Here is a 20,052-nt window from a genome sequence, read left to right on the forward strand (position 1 = left end):
GTAAAACATATAAAAAAGTAATACCCTATTATAATAATATGAAAATAGCTAATTGAATTGATAACAAGAATATATATTGAAAACTCTCAACCTCAAATCTGACACACTAAATTGAAATTTTCACTCTCCATTTCAAATTTCAATCAATTACATGTAAAGTAAACTTGAACTTGAATTATTTTTTTTTTGTTTAAAGAGAACAAGAGAAGGGTTAGAGGGTTCGATTATTTAAAAAAAATAAGAGAGGTTAGAGGGAAGGGTGGATTAGAGCTTAGAGATATGGTTACTCTTCCTTTTTGCACTTTAAAACTAAAAGGACAAAAAAAAACAACCTTAAACCTAGAGGTGTGGGAGATTTGTAAAAAGTTTTGAGAGGAGGGTTAGATAGAAACATGGAGAAGTTTAGGGAGAGTGAAAAAAATTTTAATTTTTTACCTAAGGAGATGTTAAAAACATTTTAATATTTAATTTTAAATCCTTAACGAATTTTGGTTTTACCTTATTAATAAGGTAGTACGTTTTTGTGACTTGACAGTATATGATTTTTATACTATACACCATCATTGTATTAAATATAAACTGTATATGATATTATATATATAAATATATAATATTAATTTGATCTTTTAATCAATTCTGTCTAAAAATTTTAAAATCAAGAATTAATCAAATAAACTAATTAGATCAAATTTTTTTGAACCAATAAACTTAATGAACCAATTAGATTAAACCATTTTATTAAAATCGTATTTGATTTAATTGAGTTATTGATCTGGTCTAATTTTGCTCACTCTTATTTTTTGTGTAAGGGATCTGAAATTTAATTAGCAAAGGAAATTTAAACAACGCAAATAAAACTATAATCAGAATAATAAAATCGACAAAATCATATTAAGTATTAAATTTTTAGGTATGCAGGAGCCTAGAAAGTATGGGGTGGTTTACAAATTACTAATAGATAAAAAATCTCTACGTAATGCCTCCAATCCCACATTGTGGTTAAGTAATATCAAGATTTTGTGGTAACTCGCATAGAGCCAAGTTGGTAGGATAAAAAATCAGAGAAGCTTAAATAGTCGGTTGACCCTAAAAAAACCAAGTTCATTAAAGTGTATAATTATGTTTTAATTTGTTTACTTTAGAAGGTTAAAGCGAACAAAAGATAAGCATTGGTTGAGAAATCAACTTGTTGTGACGATTAATTAAACTAGACAGTGATTATCATCTCCACCCAACCTTTTTTTTTTTTTTTCAAGTTGTTTTGTTAGAGTGGGGTAAGCAAAAGCTTGAGCAATATATTTTAATATTACTTCATTTTCAAAATTTTACTCGATTAGGGAAGTGGGGAATAATAATCGGAACCTTATCCTCTCTGTTCCTTCCCGGCCGCTGCAATAATGGGATGGGGCTCTCTGAATACAGCAACACCAAAAGAAAAACCTATATTCTTTGACGTGGCAAGTGGATATTGGATGGCATGGCAAGGCACGTGGGAACCTTTTGCACGTGTCATTTCGCAGTGCTAAATCTCTCTCAGCCCATGGTTTCTCGATTGGTTCAAAACAAGGATTCGCGAGTTTGGATCACCCTCGGTTTCCTCATTATCAGTCCTTTTCTATCTTTTTGGGTCTTTGCCAATTCATTTTGTCAATCTTCTTTTCTTACTAATTTCTTACTCTGAATAGTTTACGAATCTTCAATTCCTTTATTCAACATTTCTTTGGTTTTGCAACTCTAGTGCTTCGTTGGAACCAATTGTTTCATGCTTTTTTTCTCCATTTTTACGGGAAAGTATGGTTAATCATCAGATCTAATTCTAATGTGCTTTTCTTCCCTAACTAATCAAATTTTTAACCAAATATCTAACCTTTTTATAGAGTTTTCCTTGCTGGGTTGTTTTAATTAACTCAGATTGTCAAATAACTTTTTTGGGTAATAAAACAATATCGTTGGATCCCTTTTGTTGAAAAAAATAAAACAGGAGATAACTCCCACTGATTTGAGCAATTTAGAAAAAAAAAAATCTGGGTTTTTCTCGAAAAATGGTTACTGTTAATCTGGGAATGCTTCATTACATTCTAGACCATGTATATGGTGCATTTATGCATAGAACAAAAATGAGCCCACCGTTTTTCTCAAGGGGGTGGGGTGGAACGAAGCTTGAGCTTTTGGAGAGATTGATAAGCCAGCTGTTCCCTGAAGTTGAAGGCCAAAACTGGCCTCCAAGCTTGATCCAACCAATTTGGAGAACAGTTTGGGAGACCAAAAGTGCTTGCTTGAGAGAAGGTGTGTTTAGGACCCCTTGTGATGAGCAGTTGCTTGGTGCATTGCCTCTTGAAAGTCACAATGCAAGGGTTGCTTTCCTTGTTCCAAAATTAGTGCCACCTCCAAAGATGGCATGTGTGGTTCACCTTGCAGGTATCATGGTATATCTTTTTAGCCTTTAGATAAATCATGCACTTTTAGTTTTCTTTGATTGATTAATTAGGTTGGTTTTGAAGATTTTTGTCATTGAAGTGGAATTGAACTGGTGGCACCTTGAATTTTAAGCCCTTGATATCGTTTTATTGGTTGATTGTTTTGTTGTCGGCTGGGCAGTACTTTAGTTTAATAGGTGATTGCATCTTTATAATTAGGACGTGAATTTAGTTTTTTATTTATGTTTGCTTATGTACCTGGATAATGCAAATTTATTGCTTTTTATTCTTGTTGTGATCTTAGAATGAATTATCTTCTACATTGTGGAAATCGACCATTTAGGCTTCTGCTTTATTAAGGATGTAAATTTGAATAGATGTTTGTATTATGTCTATTTACGGGGAGCAACAACCTTTGATTGGTAAATGAGAATGTCACCAGCTTCCTGCTGTTTTGTTAATAGGGTCTTGTGGTGGTTTGTGACCAGCTGTATATATTTTAAGCTTTCGCACACTTACTCTCTTTTGTTATAAAGATTTTAATGTTCTTTCTTTTTTTCCCCCCCTAAACTGTTTATGCTGAACTGCTGCTTAGTATAGGCTTAAATTTAACCAAGACAACACATCCTAGATTATACCTTAAACCAGTTTTCTTCTCTCTGACAAATTGATTAATAAATTATGCACTTTATAACAGTCATTTCCATGAAAAATGGGGAAAAATGAACTTTTCTGGATTCTCTTTTTTTATGGTTAAATCTGCATAAGGTTTGCCATATTGATTATATGTGGATACTCTTATCAGCCTATGAAAATTTCATGCACAGTCTTCTTTTAATTAATAATTATTTATGAAATACCTTGCAGCCATCACATGACAGGTTTACAAGAAATATGCCACATGGAAGAGGAAAGAAAACAAATAAACAAAAATAAATGTATTAAAAGGAAAGCCGAACCTACATGCTATGCCCAATGTTCAAAAATCTAATATCTTAAAGAAGAGAAGAAAATGCGTAAGCTGTGGATAGCAAATTTCCAAGCACAAGGTTGTCTAATGTTTACGTCAACACCCTGAAATGCTCTGTCTCTTTCATGAGTACTAGTTCATGTCAAACATGACCGTGCAGTCATCCAAACAAGATATTTCATTTGATTGCTTAATGATATTTTCCCAACTACTCAAGAATTTAATAATAGACATCGGAATAATCTGGTGTTGGTGAAACCTAAATGCATGCAATGTTGAACAAATTCATTTAGCACACCTTGCATTCAGTTCTTAGTAATTTCATGATCCTTTATCCATTGTTATATGTAGATAGTGACCATTTACTTAGAGAGAACAAAGTGCCTTTTGATGTTCAAAATCCATTCTAAGCACAGAAATTGCGATTTCTTTCTCTTTATCCCTGTAAGTAGGGTTTTTCTTTTCTCTTGCAAGAAACAGAGAGGTCTTATACTGTTGCACATTCTTCTCTTTCCTTTCTAATTTGTCCTGCACAATTTGTATCCTAGTAATGGTATTCTTTCTAATTTTAATTTCCTTTTTCCTTTTTTATGGTGTGGGGGCTTGTTTCCAAATCAGTTCTTCCTGTGAAAATGTTGTTTGAAATGAATTTCACCTGGCCTAGAGTTGATTAATTGGTGAAGTTTTGAGGTTTAACTTGTTTTTCTCTACGTTATAATTCGGGGAACTGCTTCCTACTCCCAAATAATAAAATATAGACATATTCACTAACTTTCATGATCCTGTGGTGCTGTTTCATGTACACGTGTAGAAAACCTTTGTTGTTCGCTATACTCTTATAAATTTGTTAGCCTTACTTCCCAGATTTTTCATGTTGGAATATTTCAGTTTTAGAAGTATATTTTAATCTTGTAACTATTGCTTCAAATTGAAAATCATTTGGGTTGTGAATTTTATGTTTAGTACTCATCTTTATTGATACAAAATTTAACCACCTTTGGCAGGCACAGGAGACCATACATTTGAACGGAGATTGCGTCTCGGTGGACCATTATTGAAGGAAAACATTGCAACTATGGTGCTTGAGAGGTTAGAGTCCTTTTTCTGTCATTGACTACTTTTAGAAGCTGAAATCAAAGCCTGGCTTCTATTACTTATGCATTTAGGATTTCTAATTGATATAACTATATTTGTAGTCCTTTCTATGGTCAAAGACGCCCTATGCTGCAGCGTGGTGCAAAACTCTTGTGTGTTAGTGACTTGCTGTTATTAGGGAGAGCAACTATTGAAGAGGCACGCAGCCTTTTACACTGGTTAGACACTGAGGCAGGGTTTGGCAAGATGGGTGTGTGTGGACTTAGCATGGGTAAGAAATATTGTTCTTGTGCTTCTTATAGTCTATTCAGATTTTTCTGGGTTTAACTTATTTTGCCTTTTTCTAAAAACTAAATTACTAGGTTTATGGTTCTGAAATATATGACCAACATTTGTCCTGAAACTGGATTGTTCAAACCCTATTTAGGACATACTCTTTTAAAGTTTGATGCTTTTATGGAACTAGGGGGAGTGCATGCTGCAATGGTTGGATCACTTCACCCCACACCTGTTGCAACCCTTCCTTTTCTCTCCCCACATTCTGCTGTTGTGGCATTCTGTGAGGGTATATTGAAGCATGGCACTGCATGGGAGGCACTGAGAGAGGATCTTGCAGCAAAAGAGGCTTCAATGACTCTTGAGGAGGTCAGAGAACGAATGCGAAATGTACTCTCTCTCACAGATGTCACACGCTTTCCAATTCCCAAAAACCCTAATGCCGTAATATTTGTTGCTGCAACTGTAAGTACTATATCTGTGTCTGACAAATGGATGTTACTTAAGAATATTGATAAGGGGCTTGTAGTTAGTTTCTAGTTGATTTTGCTAGGAACTAAATTTTAAAATTTTTTTATTTAATTTTCTTTCTTTTCCTTTGTTTGCATGTTATCCACTCTTATCATATCAAAGTGAAGCATCCTTGCAGATAACCTTTTTATCTTCTGCTTCATTGTTTCCTTTTCCCAAGCTGCTTGTAATTGTCATGATTTTAAGAGTATAACTGAGAGAGCTGATTAGTTGCTCTTCCTGTCAAATGTTATTACTGTTGAATTTGCAGCGATGAAGCCTATCATAGTGTTTGAATGGATGACATATGTGGCCATTTTGATTATTTCAATGTTTAGCAGGTCTGGTGGTTTATTGGCCCTATGGATTTCACATGGTGTCTTGTCACAGTCATTTAAACTAACATATACATGTCAATTTCTTAGGTCATGCCTGTTAACATATTGAAAACCTTGCATTTTCAAAATTTTAATTTTTATATTTTAAGCTTTTCTCTTTGCTACATGTTTGGTTACTCTTTATATTTAGCCCTTAGAAGTTTTCCATGAAAAAAAAAAGTTTTTAGAGGTCAAGCAGCAAAGCAAAAGTTTTTAATTGCAGTACACTTTTTATACATAAAAGATTAGATACTAAAGATTCAACGCTTAGTTTCTTTTGCATTTAAATTTCCAATTTGCAAACAACTTAGGTGGTGTGGTTGTCCTTGTCCCGGGCTCCATTTTGTTGATTGTTGGAATCATCCATGTTTTTCTTATTTTAAGGCCCACTAAGTTTTTTCCCCCTGGACGAAGGGGGAGGGGCCATGGGTAACTCCACATTGTAAACTTGCAGCTCACAGGGTAGTTTAACACATATATTTACCATTCTTAGGTTTTAGATTTTTTTTATAGAACTTCTATGGTGCTACCTAGATCCCGAAATTCTTTCTTCTCATGCTAATGCTATCTTTATAACGATCTGCTAGAGTCACTTCTTGCTATTTAGTTTCATCATCTATATCATCAATTGCAATTATATGTTTCAGGACGATGGCTACATACCAAAGCACTCGGTGCTGGAGCTTCAAAAGGCTTGGCCTGGTTCAGAAGTGAGATGGGTTACTGGTGGGCATGTCTCATCCTTTCTTCTCCACAATGGTGAGTTTCGTAAGGCAATTGTCGATGGGCTTCACAGATTAGAGTGGAAGGAATCTTCATTGTGACATTGCTCATTCATTCCCTGTGTACAAGTGATTGCATTTGTTTACTTGGCCCATTGTTTTCGTCACTCTTCACTTGTAAAATGGATCATAGGAACTAATATTTGACAGCACCCCTTTAAGGAAGAGAGAAGCGTGGGTGCTTGTGAATAATTTATTTCCCCCTTAGGTGTTTGTAAAGTTAACTTTACTAATTTTAGTGGAAATTTAGTATTTTTTTACTTCCTTGGAATAAATAAAGGAGGGTCAAATTGCTGATAAAAGTTTTATTCTATTCTCATTTTGAGAGTTAGGATTTTGTGCTCTCACAACTTGATTTTTGGAGCAGCCATGAGCTGAAAGGATTGCGCATCCAATGATTCTACCTTTATATTTGCTCTGGGAGATAAGAGAGATTTTCCAACCTTTCACATTCTTTATCTTAGCTCGTGATTAGGACTACTGGTTGGTTTCTTCTGGGTTCTCTTATCTTTTTCAGAAATTCTAGCACATATTGCAATGTAAGAGCAAGTAACTTCTGGAGTAAAACATAACTAAAACGGCGCACTAAGATGCTTACTAGGAAGCAGCACCTCATTGTGTGCTTTTTCTCCCTTCGTAGCCAAATCAATTTACAAGCAAATTAAATGTTAAACCATTTGCCACGATGTGCTTATCACAACTGTCCCATCACAACCACTAGTGCGCACTTCACTGCCAAATCTATTGCAGCAAAGCCCTCTAGTGTCTCCATCCTTACTAGCAGCTTTCAAGCGGAGCACCACACAAGCAGCGGTTGTGAAAATACGTGTAGTAATCGAACCTCTGCAACCGCCCTCCTACCGGGATTTGCCCACACAACCTATTATAGCTCACATTCATGAACTGCAAATCCACTCCAGTCAACCCTGGAGGAATACTTCCCATAATCTTGTTATGATTCAGATCCAGCCTTGCCAAACTCTTGGGAAACTCCACTTTAGATAGATCAAACTGGAACATATTCCTCGAAAGATCAATTTCCCATGTGGTCTTTTTGGATCCAAACAACATTGAAGCATCACCTTCAAGCATGTTCCTTGACAAGTCGATGGTGTTGAAGTCCATGTTGCCTAACGAGGCAGGAATTGTACCGGTAAGTTTATTATGGGACAAGAACAGATCTGGTGCTTTGCCCTGAAACATACCGAAAGACTCTGGTATTGAACCTGTAAACTTGTTTCTATCCAAATGCAAAGCCTCAAGATTTGGGAGTGAAGAGAGGGAGCTTGGAATATTGCCTGAGAGGTTATTAAATGAAAGGTCCAAGTAAGTCAAGTTCTTAAGTTGGCTAAGAAAATCTGGTACTGTACCAGACAGGTTTGTCCAGCTCAAGCGAAGAGTCTTGAGGTTCTTGAGCTTGGCAATGGAAGGCTGTATAGTACCATTGAGGTTAGGCAGGTGTCTGAATAGAAGGGTTTCAAGGTATGGAAGGTCGCCAACTTCAGATGGGATTTGGCCTGTGAGACGGTCATCGGAGAACATGGTGAGGGAAACGACTCGGTGGGTGGTGGGATCACATTCAAGACAATACCAGTCACAGCAATCTGTTTTTGGGTCCCATGAGGCCAAGAGGTAAGGGTTGTTTAAGGCTCTTTTGATCTGGAGCAAGACCTTTTTGTCATGAGGGTTGCAATGTTCTGACAGAGAAGGAGAACAGAAAGTGGAGAAGAGGAGGAAACAGAGAAAGAAAGGAAGGACATTCATACTTTTGGATATTTGCTTGATGAGGTATGCAGAGCTGAAAAAAATCTAATTTATAGAGTTGGGCAAGGTGGAGTAGTAGGTCAAACTTTCCATGTGTGGATAGGGCTCGGCTGTAGAAGCTTTAGACAGCTCCAATGCAGTTGAAAACTTGGTTCCAGTCAAAGCAAGAATAAGTTAGAGACATTATTTTCATTCCAAAATCTGGTTTAAAAAGGAACAAAATGTTGCTATTTGATCTGAATGAGTCTTCTATGGAGTAACTCATTACATTTATTTATGAAGTTAGAATTTGATTATGAATCTTCAATATGAAACCAAACTTGTTTGATGTACTTAAATGAAAGAGTATATGCAATTCAAGTGCCATCGTAAGGCAAATTTATGCCATTTCTTTTCATTGGTTTATTATTTGTCAATGGTAGAATATATATATATATATATTTATGTTGAGTAAGACTTGACGATGCATTAATCATTATCCAAAATCAACTCGCCGCTTTACATGGTGAGAAACAGAACGTGATCCGGTCAACAGTGATGGCTCCTTATTCTATATGAGCTGGATCCATATATTCAAGGTCGCTTTCGTACACAATTTGAAAGTCTCAATTACAGATCATCCTGTGGGTCCTCATTCCCCACTAACCCCTTCACCACATCGAGCTTTCCTCAGTTTCTTTTCCTTAGGCTTCTAGAATGACTAGAAAATCAAGACAGACCACGCGCCACGATAATCAGGAACTACAGAGAATATACTCCAATCCGCCTTTCTGCCTTCTTGATAAACTTCATTCTATTTTTAGCTGCAACATTGCGTTTGGGTAGCAGCTCGCACCATCGTAGGATGGCGAGTTCGGTAGAACAATTGTTGCTGGTAAACAAATTGGCCTGGAAGGAATCACCCTTGTGTTTTTTCTTTTTACGATTTTTGGCTAATTGTAAACTTCCTACATTTGCTTTAAGATTTATAATATACTTGATGCTTTATTGTCGCTAGCTCGCGACTATGGATGTTGTGAAATTATTGTGCAAGACACAAAAGAGTGTTGTCAAATGTCAGTTGCTATAATCTATCTTCCAAGAGCAATCGGGTTGCTTAGCTTGCTTGAGCCTCTGGCTCACAGAATTACATTTGCAGTTGTCTTTCTTTTGAGAGAGATATCAGAGAAAGTTTTCAGTGCCAGTGCTGTTTTCACTTTCAGCAGCTAATTCTGCTTGTTCACCCCTGATCCTAATGTAGAATATATTTGTGCAACAGTGCAGAAAAGTTTTGGAGTTGAATATATGGAAAAGCAATCATTTTTTTATATATTACTGGGAAGCTGCACCTTGATGGTCTTCTTCAGCGGTTCAACCTCTTATCCAAAACAAGCCACACTGACACACCCAAAGGACTTAAATACACAAACTCTATAAATTTTATTAGTATTGTATTGTATGTTTAGCACCTTGCCACAACGTGTGCTAATTCTACTCGCGGTATACTTGCGCTCTACCCTGGCAATTGCATCTTCTAGTAATGTAAATATTCCCCCCAAAACCAAGTCCTCCGATCCTCAGGCGATACCGTCATTTGCAACTTTGAAGCGGAGCACCACACAAGCACCGGTTGTGAAAATATGCAGAGTAATCGAAGCTCTGCAACTTCCCTCCGACCGGGATCTTCCCGCACAGCCTATTGTAACTCAAATTCAGAAACTGCAAATCGTCCACTGCAGTCAACCCCACAGGAATACTTCCTGTAATCTCGTTATGATTCAAATCCAGCCTTGCCAAACTCTTGGGAAACTCTACCTTTGAAAGATCAAACTGCAGCCTATTCCTCGAAAGGTCTACTTCCCCAGTCGTCTTATTCGATCCAAACAGCATTGAAGCATCACCTTCAAGCATGTTCCGAGACAAGTCAATGGCAGTGAAGTCCATGTTGTCTAAAGAGGCAGGTATTTTGCCAGAAAGTCGATTATGAGACAAGTAGAGTGATGGTACGTTGCCATGAAACATACCAAAAGAATATGGTATTGGCCCTGTAAGCTTGTTTCTGTCTAAGTGTAAGGCACCAAGATTTGGAAGCAAGGAAAGGGAGCTTGGAATAGAACCTGAAAGGTTATTAAACGAAAGGTCCAAGAAAGTCAAGTTCTTAAGTTGGCTAAGAAAGTCTGGTACTAAACCAGAGAGGTTTGTCCAGCTCAAACGTAGAAACTTGAGGTTCTTGAGTTTGGCAATGGAGGGCTGAATGGGACCGGTGAGGTTAGGCAATTTTCTGAATTCCAGGGTTTCGAGAAATGGGAGGTCGCCAACTTCGGCCGGTATTTGGCCAGAGAGTTCTTTATCAGAGAACATGGTGAGTGAGGTGATGCGATTGGTTTTAAGGTCGCATTCAACGCAATACCAGTTACAGCAATCTGTTTGCGGGTTCCACGAGGCCAAGAGGTAAGGGTTGTTCAACGATTGTTTGATCTTGAGGAGAACTTTCTTGTCATAAGGGTTGCAGAGTTCCGAAAGTGAAAGAGAGAGGAGGGTGGAGAAGAAGAGAAAACAGAGAAAGAATGGAATGATCTTCATGTTTTCGCATATATTGCTGGATTAGAAATACCGCACTCAAAAGAGTGCTATCTATAGGGTGAGGATGGTGGGTTTTTCTATGTGCTGATGGGACCGATGGAAGATTTAGGCAGAACAAGGGGATCGAAAACCTAGTGCCAATGGAAGCAAAGGGCAAAACGCAGACATTTTCTTCGAAGAAAAACTATTTGCTATTAGTATCACATAACCGTTTTATTTCCATGCATGTTTTCTTTCTTTTTTCTTTTTCCTTTTTAAGTAAAGTGAATTCGAGCTCACATATAAGTGCAAAATGTGAATAGTTTGTATCGAAGAAGCAAAAATATGTAAGTAGAAATAAGATCTCTCCAGTAGCAGAGTAAATAAACCTTATACGATTTTTAATATATAAATTTTCATGAAAACACAATTTGATTCCCTAAACTGTCGATGCGCTCAGTTGAAACTCTACTTAGAGCGAAGTGGAGTGGAGAGGGTTTAATACCAAAGCTTCAACAGCCACAGAGAAGGAGCAGCCTCTACATCCTCTTCAAACTACTCCAGCACTAAACTGGGCCGTTAATTTATTAAATGAAATCGGACTAGTCAAGTCAACAATGGGGGCTGCCTATGTTTTCATAAATCATATCCTTGTTTCATGCGTTTATTCAAAGGTCAGTTCATATAATCTTTGGGTCCTCATCCTCAACATTCCTCCAACACGTCAAGCTTCCCAAGTTCCTCACTGGCCAATGACATAAAATAGGAAGGAAACGACGCTGCCAACATTCCGATCGAGACAGCTTTAGATTAAGGGCACATGTGAAATATGTAAATCAAAATGCCTTGATATGTTGGCATGCAAAAGTGCTTTTAGTAGTTTTACAATTATAAAAAAAAAACAAATCTTAAAAGGTTGTTTAATTACAATAATCTTGTTATTAATCTGGTATAACTTCTATAAATTTTTTATGTTTTTTCTCATTATTTTTCACTTTTTGAATCTATACATTTACATTAAACAGTTAATCAAATTTGTTCTTAATTTACTCTTCAAATTATTTTTGACATACTTTAATAGAAAAACAAATTTATGAAAATTATTTTTAACTCGACTTGATTGAAAATTTGTAAAAATTTTACGTTAGTGCTTTTTGTCTTGAAGAGTTTCAAAATTTATTTTCAACTTTTTTGTTCACTAATTTGCTTATTTAATTACTTTTGACATGCTTTAAAGTGAAAATAAATATGAGAAACTTATCTTTAAGCTTGCCTTTATTAAAAGTTTAATTTGTTTTAAAATTTTTTTATAAATCCAAATCACCTTCTCTCGTGAATGTTTTCTCATTATTATTGAGCTAACATTTCTACCATACAAAAATTTAAATAAGTTTTTATTTTATTATTACGTTCAATCATGTTTCTATAATTTTATTTTAAATCAAATAAATTTTTATGATTAATAGTTAATTAATTTTAATTAATTAAAATTTTATTTGTTATTTTATAATTATGTGGTATTGACTTATCACTGAAGTGAAGAGTGAAAATTTTTAATGCATCATATCACATCAACATATCGGATTTTTAATTATTATAATATGTTAATATATTATGTCAACGTCATGTGATATAAAAAAATAATTGATATTTTAATTAATAATAATTACTCAATTATTAATCATAAGAATCTATCTATCTTAAAATAAAAATATAAAGATTTAGTTGAACGTATTAAAAAAATAAAAAAATTTTTAAATTTTTTTAAATAATTTAAAAACCTTTTTAAGTATTGCCTAAAAACTCTATATATACTTTGTTCTTTCATTAAAATTTATGTTTTTACCTTAAATGAAATACCGTAGATGTAAATTTCTTCTGAATTTTTCATGTTTGAAGCTAAATTATACACACTTTAAGAATTATACAAAATTTGACAAGTACTAAAATATTTCAAGCCACAACCTTATAGCATGATTTCTTTTTAGAGAGAGAGATTTATTATTAAAGCAAAGTCATTTTTTTTAACAAAATAATATTATTTTTTTAAAAAAATCAAAACACTTATATTGTATCCACATATTTTTGTTCAAAGAGTTAGATTTGAATTTTTTTAATATAAAAAAGTTAATAATAACAAATATACCTAGTATACACTAGTACAGGTTTACAATCACTTTCCTTTTCACAAAGTAATAATAGTTCATTATCATAGAATGATTTAAGGCATAAAAAAACACAATTATCTCATGCCCATAATTGCATTTCCTGAAGAAAAAAAAAATTAAGCCATCATTCTCTACTCATTAGAAGAACATTTTTTCCCCTTTATATACCTCCTAGTTACTTATCATGAAAGCTGCAACATTTATTGCAGTAATCCAAGGCCAAAGATGCTTCACAATGAAAGACATCTGTCTGCTCAAAACAACTTTAAACTCCCTATGTTCAGGATAAAAAGATATGCACATGCAATAGGGAATTTCTACACAAAAGCAAAAAAGATTACCCATTGTTTTATATATATTTAAATGTAATTTCTGTTGCATTTTTTTTTTGTGTGGTTATTCTCCTCTAGACAAGTCAGCGAATAATAGCACAATGAAGACCTTGCCCTGCTAAATATGATAAACAACTAAGAAATGCCCAGGTTGAAGTGACACCAAATTCCAAGTTCAAGATGCCAGTAGGAAAAAACTAATTAAAGATTGGAATAAAGATGGAGAATAATGGGCAAAAGCATCTTTGTATGTAAGGTCATATATATATATATATATACACTGAAGCCTTTCTGCTTTGCTTTTGCTTTTCTTTAAGCTCTCATGACACTGCTTTTAGCTCATTCAACTTCTTTTATCTGTTTTGCTAGCTTTAACTCACCCTTAGCTGTTCTTCAGAAAGAAGAAAACTGTCCACAATCAGAGGCCAACTGCAAAGTGATGCAACTCAATTAAAATGACGAGGATACCCTTGTCTTGCAAGACTTGGCAGCATCCCCGTTCTCCAGAGGGGAGGGTAGTTTAAGCATTTTTGCTTTTGCAGTTTGACAAATTTTAGCAAAGTTATGAAAGCTTAAAGAATCTAGGAAAGTGAGGATGCACTTATTCTCACCCTATATTGAAATGTCAAAAGGTTTGCTTTGTCCGCCCAAGTGGGGCATCAACTATCTTTTGCAGGTACATAGAATTCTAGTGTTCTCTATGCTCTCAGATTAAGTATGGATGCTCATGAATTGTAATGCCTTTCGTAGCTAGGACTTTCCTTCCCAGCAATTAATCTTCAATATGAGCCTTGTTCATTCTTTTTGCTTACCTTTTTCTTTGTAAAATAAAGATTCTTTTTCTTAACATTAAAGCAGAAGAAAAAGTGCAATGAGGGAGGTAGCGAGAGGTAATAGACTTACAATGTTAAACCCCAGGGATTGGAGAAAACTAATAGCATGACTTGTTTCTAGGAAATCGGCAAAAAACTCGAAACAGTACCTGAAACCCTTTTGAAACCTGAAGCTCCAAATCAACCTCAAAGGGTCCCAAGTGCCTCCAAAACCATGAGACCGCCATCTGTCTAGAGAGAAAAGATCTGGGTGTGCAGCTTTCTTGGGAAGATAAGAATCCATTGTTTGAATTCCACTATACAGGTCAATAAAGGAGAGACAATTATGATCAGTTCCAATTAGAGAAGAAGTTTTTTCTTAAATTCCGAGGTGAGCTATAGAACTTTAGAATCCATATTTTCATGTAGCATTGATAACTGTCTTCCTGTCCTTAAAGTGAAAATTCTCTTCTTCTATTTGTTCGTTTTTTTTTTTTTGGGTGCTAATCTTTCAGCTTCGGTAATTAAAGCTACAATAGAAGTATACTGCTAGAAAGCAATCACTATACTTCATTTGGCAGCTTACAGGGCTCCCAAGTCCAATAGAGATAGAAAGATCAAGGAAACATAAAAGTGGCTTCAGAACCTAACACTTAGAGCTCCTTGAGCTTTTAAGCAGCAAAGAATTTCCGTAGGCAAAAACCAGCACAAGAGGTGACTCAAAGTCCTGCACCAATGAATCCAGCTGCCGCTGCTAACCAGAAAGAAGAGTTCAAATTGAAGGACACAAAGCCCCAGTTAGGAGAACGATGGCCTCATGGAGGAATGCGCGGCGGTGGTGGTTGGATTAGCAGTGAAAGAGCAACAAGTACTTATGATCTTGTTGAACAGATGTTTTATCTCTATGTCAGGGTTGTTAAAGCCAAAGATCTGCCCACTAATCCTGTTACCGGAAACATTGATCCTTATGTCGAAGTGAAGCTGGGGAATTATAAAGGAAAAACACAACATTTTTGAGAAGAAAACAACCGGAATGGAACCAAGTCTTTGCATTCTCAAAGGAGAAGTTACAGTCTTCAATTCTAGAGGTATTTGTCAGGGATAGGGAGATGGTCGGCAGAGATGATTATGTAGGAAGGGTGATCTTCGAACATGAACGAAGTGCCCACACGGGTTCCACCTGATAGCCCTTTAGCACCACAATGGTATAGATTAGAAGACCGTCGAGGGGATAGCAAGGTGAAAGGAGAGGTTATGCTTGCGGTCTGGATGGGAACACAAGCTGATGAGGCTTTTCCAGAAGCCTGGCATACCGATGCTACTTCAGTTCAAGGAGAGGGTGTTTTCAATATCCGATCAAAGGTTTATGTCTCTCCAAAACTGTGGTACCTCAGAGTGAACGTGATTGAAGCTCAAGATGTAGAGCCACATGACCGAAGCCAATTACCACAGGCTTTTGTTAAGGCTCAAGTTGGAAACCAAATACTCAAAACCAAGCTATGTCCCCAGAAGACGATAAATCCCATGTGGAATGAAGATTTAATATTCGTAGCAGCTGAACCTTTCGAGGAGCAACTGTATCTAACAGTTGAAAATAAAGTGACCTCTGCAAAGGATGAAGTTATGGGGAGGTTAATCTCGCCCCTCCACATCTTTGAAAGGCGCTTGGATCATCGGCCAGTTCATTCAAAATGGTTCAACCTTGAAAAATTTGGATTTGGTGCTCTGGAGGGAGACAAGAGGCACGAACTCAAATTTTCAAGCAGGGTTCACCTTAGAGTATGTCTTGAAGGAGCTTACCATGTGCTGGATGAATCGACCATGTATATAAGTGACCAAAGGCCAACTTCCAGGCAGCTTTGGAAGAACCCAATTGGGATCCTGGAAGTGGGCATCTTAAGTGCTCAAGGTCTTCAACCGATGAAGACCAAAGACGGCTAAGGGAACCACGGATTCTTACTGTGTGGCTAAATATGGGCAGAAGTGGGTTCGCACGAGAACTATAATGGAAAGCTTCAATCCGAAATGGAATGAGCAATACACTTGGGAGGTCTATGACCCTTGCACAGTAATCACATTGGGAGTTTTTGACAACTGCCACTTGGGTGGAAGTGAAAAACCAGCTTCAGGTAGTGGAGGTAAAAATGATTCCAGAATAGGAAAGGTAAGAATTCGATTATCTACCCTGGAAACAGATAAGATTTATACAAACTCTTACCCTCTTCTTGTTCTACAAACATCTGGATTGAAGAAGATGGGGGAGCTTCAGTTAGCAGTTAGGTTCACGTGCCTCTCTCTGGCAAATATGATATACCTCTATTGGCATCCCTTGCTGCCAAAAATGCATTATTTGCATCCCTTCACTGTAAACCAGTTGGATAGCCTGAGATATCAGGCCATGAACATTGTTGCAGTGAGGCTTGGCCGAGCTGAGCCACCACTGAGAAAAGAGGTTGTGGAGTATATGTTGGATGTGGATTCCCACATGTGGAGCATGAGAAGAAGCAAAGCTAACTTCTTCAGAATTGTCTCTCTGTTTTCGGGCGTGATAGCTATGAGCAAGTGGCTTGGTGAGGTTTGCCACTGGAAGAATCCTGTCACTACTATCCTAGTACATGTACTGTTTTTCATATTGATCTGCTATCCAGAATTAATCCTGCCAACCATTTTCTTATACATGTTTCTTATTGGGATTTGGAATTACCGATTCCGACCAAGGCATCCTCCTCACATGGACACCAAGCTGTCATGGGCAGAAGTAGTTCACCCAGATGAACTGGATGAAGAGTTCGACACTTTCCCAACATCCAAGGCTCAAGATGTAGTGAGGATGAGATATGACAGGCTTAGAAGTGTGGCGGGAAGAATTCAGACAGTGGTAGGAGACATGGCAACTCAAGGGGAGAGATTTCTGGCTCTACTCAGCTGGAGAGACCCCAGAGCAACTAGCCTCTTCGTAATATTCTGCCTAATTGCTGCAGTGGCACTGTATGTGACACCATTCAAGATAATGGCTTTGGTTGCAGGATTATTCTGGCTACGCCATCCCAGGTTCCGGAGCAAGCTACCTTCAGTACCAAGCAATTTCTTCAGGAGATTGCCCTCTAGAGCTGATAGCATGCTCTGAAGAAATAGAAGTTAGCTTTACCACAATTCCGATTTTTATTCCCTTTTATCTTTCTTTCCTTGTCCTTCCAATAAAATAGGGGGCTTTGTTGTATTCCATTTCTTTATTTCAGCTTTCATCTATTTATCTACTTTATTTACAAATGATGTTTACTCCGGTAATTGAGAAACGGGATTTATATATATATTACTTTCAGTAATTCAGCAACGAGTACCAACTCAAAATTTTATTTTCAGTTGGCCAGCACAAACTTGTATAGAATAAACTAGATGCCTATTGCTACTTGATAACAAAAAGTATCCAATTCCATCATATATAAAATTTGACAACACTAGCACAAAACACAATCAAATAAGGAAAAACTGAAGTTCTTGTATAACAAAAGATAGTATCCCAAAATTTAGGTTTTCCCTTATGGCATCTGATAATACAACCACTGATACTCTAAACCAAAAGAATAACAAAGTAAAGCACATGATATAACAAAATGCAAAATTCCCTCTAGAAGACAAGCTCATGAGGTTTCATTCCAGACTTAAGAGAAAATCTTGCAGCCAGGTAGGCCTTCAAGTCTGGGACTACCTCAATGGACTTTATTAAAGAGGCATCAACTGATTTCTGGTCTTCTTTCTTGTCATCCGGCAGTTTCTTCTTATCCTACAATTTTTTATGGGAAGGTAAAAGAACAGACAATAAGCACATCAAATTAAATGAACCCCATTAGGACTGCTTAAATTACACTAAGTACCAGGGCAAACTAACCAACCTCTTTTTCAGCTTCAAAAAACTCTCCCTGGCCCTTCTTCTTTTTCTTCTCTACTTCCTTGGCAAAGTATTTGTCATCAAACTTCTCTACGTTAACACCTGAGATGTCAACCTTGGTGGAAGTAGCAATGACATAGGATTGGTTCACACGCCTTAAAGGAACACCATTAATCTTGAATGGTCCTGCAATGAAATAACATTTCCAAATTTTAGCAAAGCACTAGCATGAACCTACCCCCACTAATCCACTACTTTATGATAAAGACCCAATACGTAATGATAACCTAGCCCACTAATCCCGAAGAAGCAAATACAGATACAACATTCAGAAAACTATATGATACAAGTAAATCTCCAATCATGATTTCATGATAGCAGCAGTCTTTCTCCAGCACATTGAATAACAAATGGGTTTTGCTATGACAGCATCTAACCTATAAGCAGAAACATCACAAAAATCGTAATACAACTGTGTGCTTCTTCAAAAACAAGACAGAATTGATATTAATGAAGCAATATTGCTGCATGGAAAAATCAGAAAGAACGGTTTTAACACCGTTGTCATACATCCAATTCGTATTTGAATTAGACAAATCATCCTCTATTAGCTGCAATGCTTTAAATTTACAATTCACAGTTATTGATTTCATTTCATCAAAACAAACTCCAAGCAAACATTCAGCAAAAAGAAGAGAGTCAAGGGACAGCAGTAAAATGTGTAAAATACATGTTTTAAACAAACAAAATTACAACCATGAAATAAAAACATGAGAAAATAAGCCCAGCCGGCGCAAAAGAAGCCCAGAAGTAAGTTGCTTCAAGAAAACAACTCTCTTCCCCATAAACCTTCCAGCCAACAAAATCAACACCGTCCCAGGAGTAATGCTCGCTCTAAACAAATAAAAAAAATGAGCATCAAAAGCAAACCCAAAAAAAAGAACATATCTTCAGAGATCTACAAAGAAAAAAAAGAACAAATCAATTCAGAAAAGACCCTGAGCTTGGTGGGTTTAGGCTTGCGCTTATTAACAAGGGGCTTCTTAACATCATCAGCGGGGTAAAACTTGGATAGCTTCTCGGCGGCAGCGGGGGCCTTAGGCTTGGGTTCATGGCGGGGGAGGACACCGCCGTTTTTGGCCTTGATGGCCCAAAGGCCACGCTTGTGGTACATTTTAGACCGAGAATACTTTCCTACGCCACGAATCAGATCAGGGTTTCGGCTCTTTACGGGGGTCTTCCTTTTCGGCGCCATGTCCCCTCTAAACCCTTTACTCAGTTGCTACTGCAGCGGCGACGGCGGAGGGGTGTGGCTTTGAGGTAGGAAGGTTGATAAGAAAAAAACCCTAAACGCCTTATATCGCAAAATGAGGATTTCCTTTTCCTATGCGCCTTTTTTGGGTTGGGTTTCTTTTGTCCTATGGCCCGCTAATCTTATCAAAGAAAACCTAAAACCCACCAATGGGTATTGCAAACTAAAACAACTAAAATATTTTTAGGGGTCGCTGATCGTATAAGAAAAAAGAACCCTACATATATAACGCCGTCTGTGGGAATCGAACCCACGACCACATGGTTAAAAGCCATGCGCTCTACCGGCTGAGCTAAGACGGCTAACGCTGGATTTTAACTTATGTATGTACTATTTAATATTCAATTAAGAGAAGAGAAATTCAACCTTATTATTTAAATAGATAAAACATACATCAACCAATAATCGAAATATATAATATTCACTTGCAAAAACCAATACCATTAGCTAATATCATCAAGTACTCCGAGCTTGAGAGAGACCGGTGTATAGGATCAAACGGTAAGTTAAAATTGGGGCTGTAATGCTGAAATAGTTTTCAATTACTTACAATTACACCTGCCTTCTTAAATAAAAGCAAATGTCAAGTTTGAACCCATCAAAATAGAAAAAACAACACTTGGTTATATATATTATTTTTTAATTTATGAATTCATTTCATTCGAAAAAAAGTCTCCTTTTCAATAAACGAGATTATATACTCATAGATTTCAAAGTGAATTTAATAGCTTAGAATTGTCGCTACTGATATATACAAAAAATTAGGGTCCGGTAGTTGTCATCACCATTGAGACTTAGCTATATAAT

General features: G+C 36.6%; 6 protein-coding genes and 1 non-coding gene across 8 annotated transcripts; 3 read left to right on the top strand and 4 right to left on the bottom strand.

Annotated features, from left to right (window-relative positions):
- The first annotated feature begins 1,319 nt into the window (after positions 1-1,319).
- Positions 1,320-6,824, top strand: LOC110415059 (alpha/beta hydrolase family protein). Of its 2 annotated transcripts, none has more exons than XM_021426536.2 (5): positions 1,320-2,418; positions 4,392-4,476; positions 4,584-4,753; positions 4,910-5,223; positions 6,293-6,824. In XM_021426536.2, the coding sequence occupies exons 1-5, from the start codon at positions 2,043-2,045 to the stop codon at positions 6,467-6,469; spliced, it is 1,122 nt and encodes a 373-aa protein (XP_021282211.1). In that variant the 5' UTR covers positions 1,320-2,042; the 3' UTR covers positions 6,470-6,824. The 2 variants fall into 2 exon arrangements, with proteins under 2 accessions (XP_021282211.1, XP_021282212.1); XM_021426537.2 differs by having other exon boundaries at positions 1,323-2,418; positions 4,949-5,223.
- A 143-nt stretch (positions 6,825-6,967) lies between these two features.
- On the bottom strand, positions 6,968-8,220 carry LOC110415060 (polygalacturonase inhibitor-like). Its single transcript, XM_021426538.2, has one exon. The coding sequence runs from the start codon at positions 8,189-8,191 to the stop codon at positions 7,205-7,207; it is 987 nt and encodes a 328-aa protein (XP_021282213.1). The 5' UTR covers positions 8,192-8,220; the 3' UTR covers positions 6,968-7,204.
- A 727-nt stretch (positions 8,221-8,947) lies between these two features.
- Positions 8,948-11,064, bottom strand: LOC110415412 (polygalacturonase inhibitor-like). Its single transcript, XM_021427060.2, has one exon. It carries the CDS (start codon positions 10,751-10,753, stop codon positions 9,761-9,763), a length of 993 nt encoding a protein of 330 aa, XP_021282735.1. The 5' UTR covers positions 10,754-11,064; the 3' UTR covers positions 8,948-9,760.
- A 2,692-nt stretch (positions 11,065-13,756) lies between these two features.
- Positions 13,757-15,985, top strand: LOC110414737 (FT-interacting protein 1). The gene is given in 3 exon segments (XM_089783299.1): positions 13,757-15,052; positions 15,055-15,195; positions 15,197-15,985. Coding segments are annotated over 3 exon segments (1,203 nt in total). The 5' UTR covers positions 13,757-14,779.
- Positions 15,986-16,049: 64 nt separating this feature from the next.
- Positions 16,050-17,264, top strand: LOC149527245 (FT-interacting protein 1-like). The gene has a single exon (XM_089783298.1). The coding sequence runs from the start codon at positions 16,050-16,052 to the stop codon at positions 17,169-17,171; it is 1,122 nt and encodes a 373-aa protein (XP_089639424.1). The 3' UTR covers positions 17,172-17,264.
- Positions 17,265-17,672: 408 nt separating this feature from the next.
- LOC110414796 (large ribosomal subunit protein eL6z-like) lies at positions 17,673-19,188 on the bottom strand. Its single transcript, XM_089783294.1, has 5 exons — positions 18,931-19,188; positions 18,783-18,827; positions 18,226-18,370; positions 17,938-18,119; positions 17,673-17,828 (listed from the first exon to the last, which is right to left on the bottom strand). The coding sequence occupies exons 1-5, from the start codon at positions 19,186-19,188 to the stop codon at positions 17,673-17,675; spliced, it is 786 nt and encodes a 261-aa protein (XP_089639420.1).
- A 286-nt stretch (positions 19,189-19,474) lies between these two features.
- On the bottom strand, positions 19,475-19,547 carry TRNAK-UUU (transfer RNA lysine (anticodon UUU)). The gene has a single exon. It is a non-coding gene; the product is annotated as a tRNA-Lys (tRNA).
- Between the last annotated feature and the right edge of the window lie 505 nt (positions 19,548-20,052).

The sequence above is a fragment of the Theobroma umbraticum genome, unplaced genomic scaffold, assembly GCF_002168275.2.
Source record: "Theobroma umbraticum cultivar Fairchild unplaced genomic scaffold, ASM216827v3 scaffold_147.0, whole genome shotgun sequence".
NCBI classification, from domain to species: domain Eukaryota; kingdom Viridiplantae; phylum Streptophyta; class Magnoliopsida; order Malvales; family Malvaceae; genus Theobroma; species Theobroma umbraticum.

Excerpts from the sequence above, each read along its gene's own strand:
- LOC110415059 (XM_021426536.2), top strand. The coding sequence starts at position 2,043 with ATGGTTACTGTTAATCTGGGAATGCTTCATTACATTCTAGACCATGTA. Across the intron at positions 4,754-4,909 it reads TGTGTGTGGACTTAGCATGG|GACATACTCTTTTAAAGTTT; the intron begins GTAAGAAATATT and ends AACCCTATTTAG. Across the intron at positions 5,224-6,292 it reads TAATATTTGTTGCTGCAACT|GACGATGGCTACATACCAAA; the intron begins GTAAGTACTATA and ends TATATGTTTCAG.
- LOC110415060 (XM_021426538.2), bottom strand. The coding sequence starts at position 8,191 with ATGAATGTCCTTCCTTTCTTTCTCTGTTTCCTCCTCTTCTCCACTTTC.
- LOC110415412 (XM_021427060.2), bottom strand. The coding sequence starts at position 10,753 with ATGAAGATCATTCCATTCTTTCTCTGTTTTCTCTTCTTCTCCACCCTC.
- LOC149527245 (XM_089783298.1), top strand. The coding sequence starts at position 16,050 with ATGGAAAGCTTCAATCCGAAATGGAATGAGCAATACACTTGGGAGGTC.
- LOC110414796 (XM_089783294.1), bottom strand. The coding sequence starts at position 19,188 with ATGGCGCCGAAAAGGAAGACCCCCGTAAAGAGCCGAAACCCTGATCTG. Across the intron at positions 18,828-18,930 it reads CTAAACCCACCAAGCTCAGG|AGCGAGCATTACTCCTGGGA; the intron begins GTCTTTTCTGAA and ends TTATTTGTTTAG. Across the intron at positions 18,371-18,782 it reads TTGATTTTGTTGGCTGGAAG|GTTAGATGCTGTCATAGCAA; the intron begins GTTTATGGGGAA and ends TTCTGCTTATAG.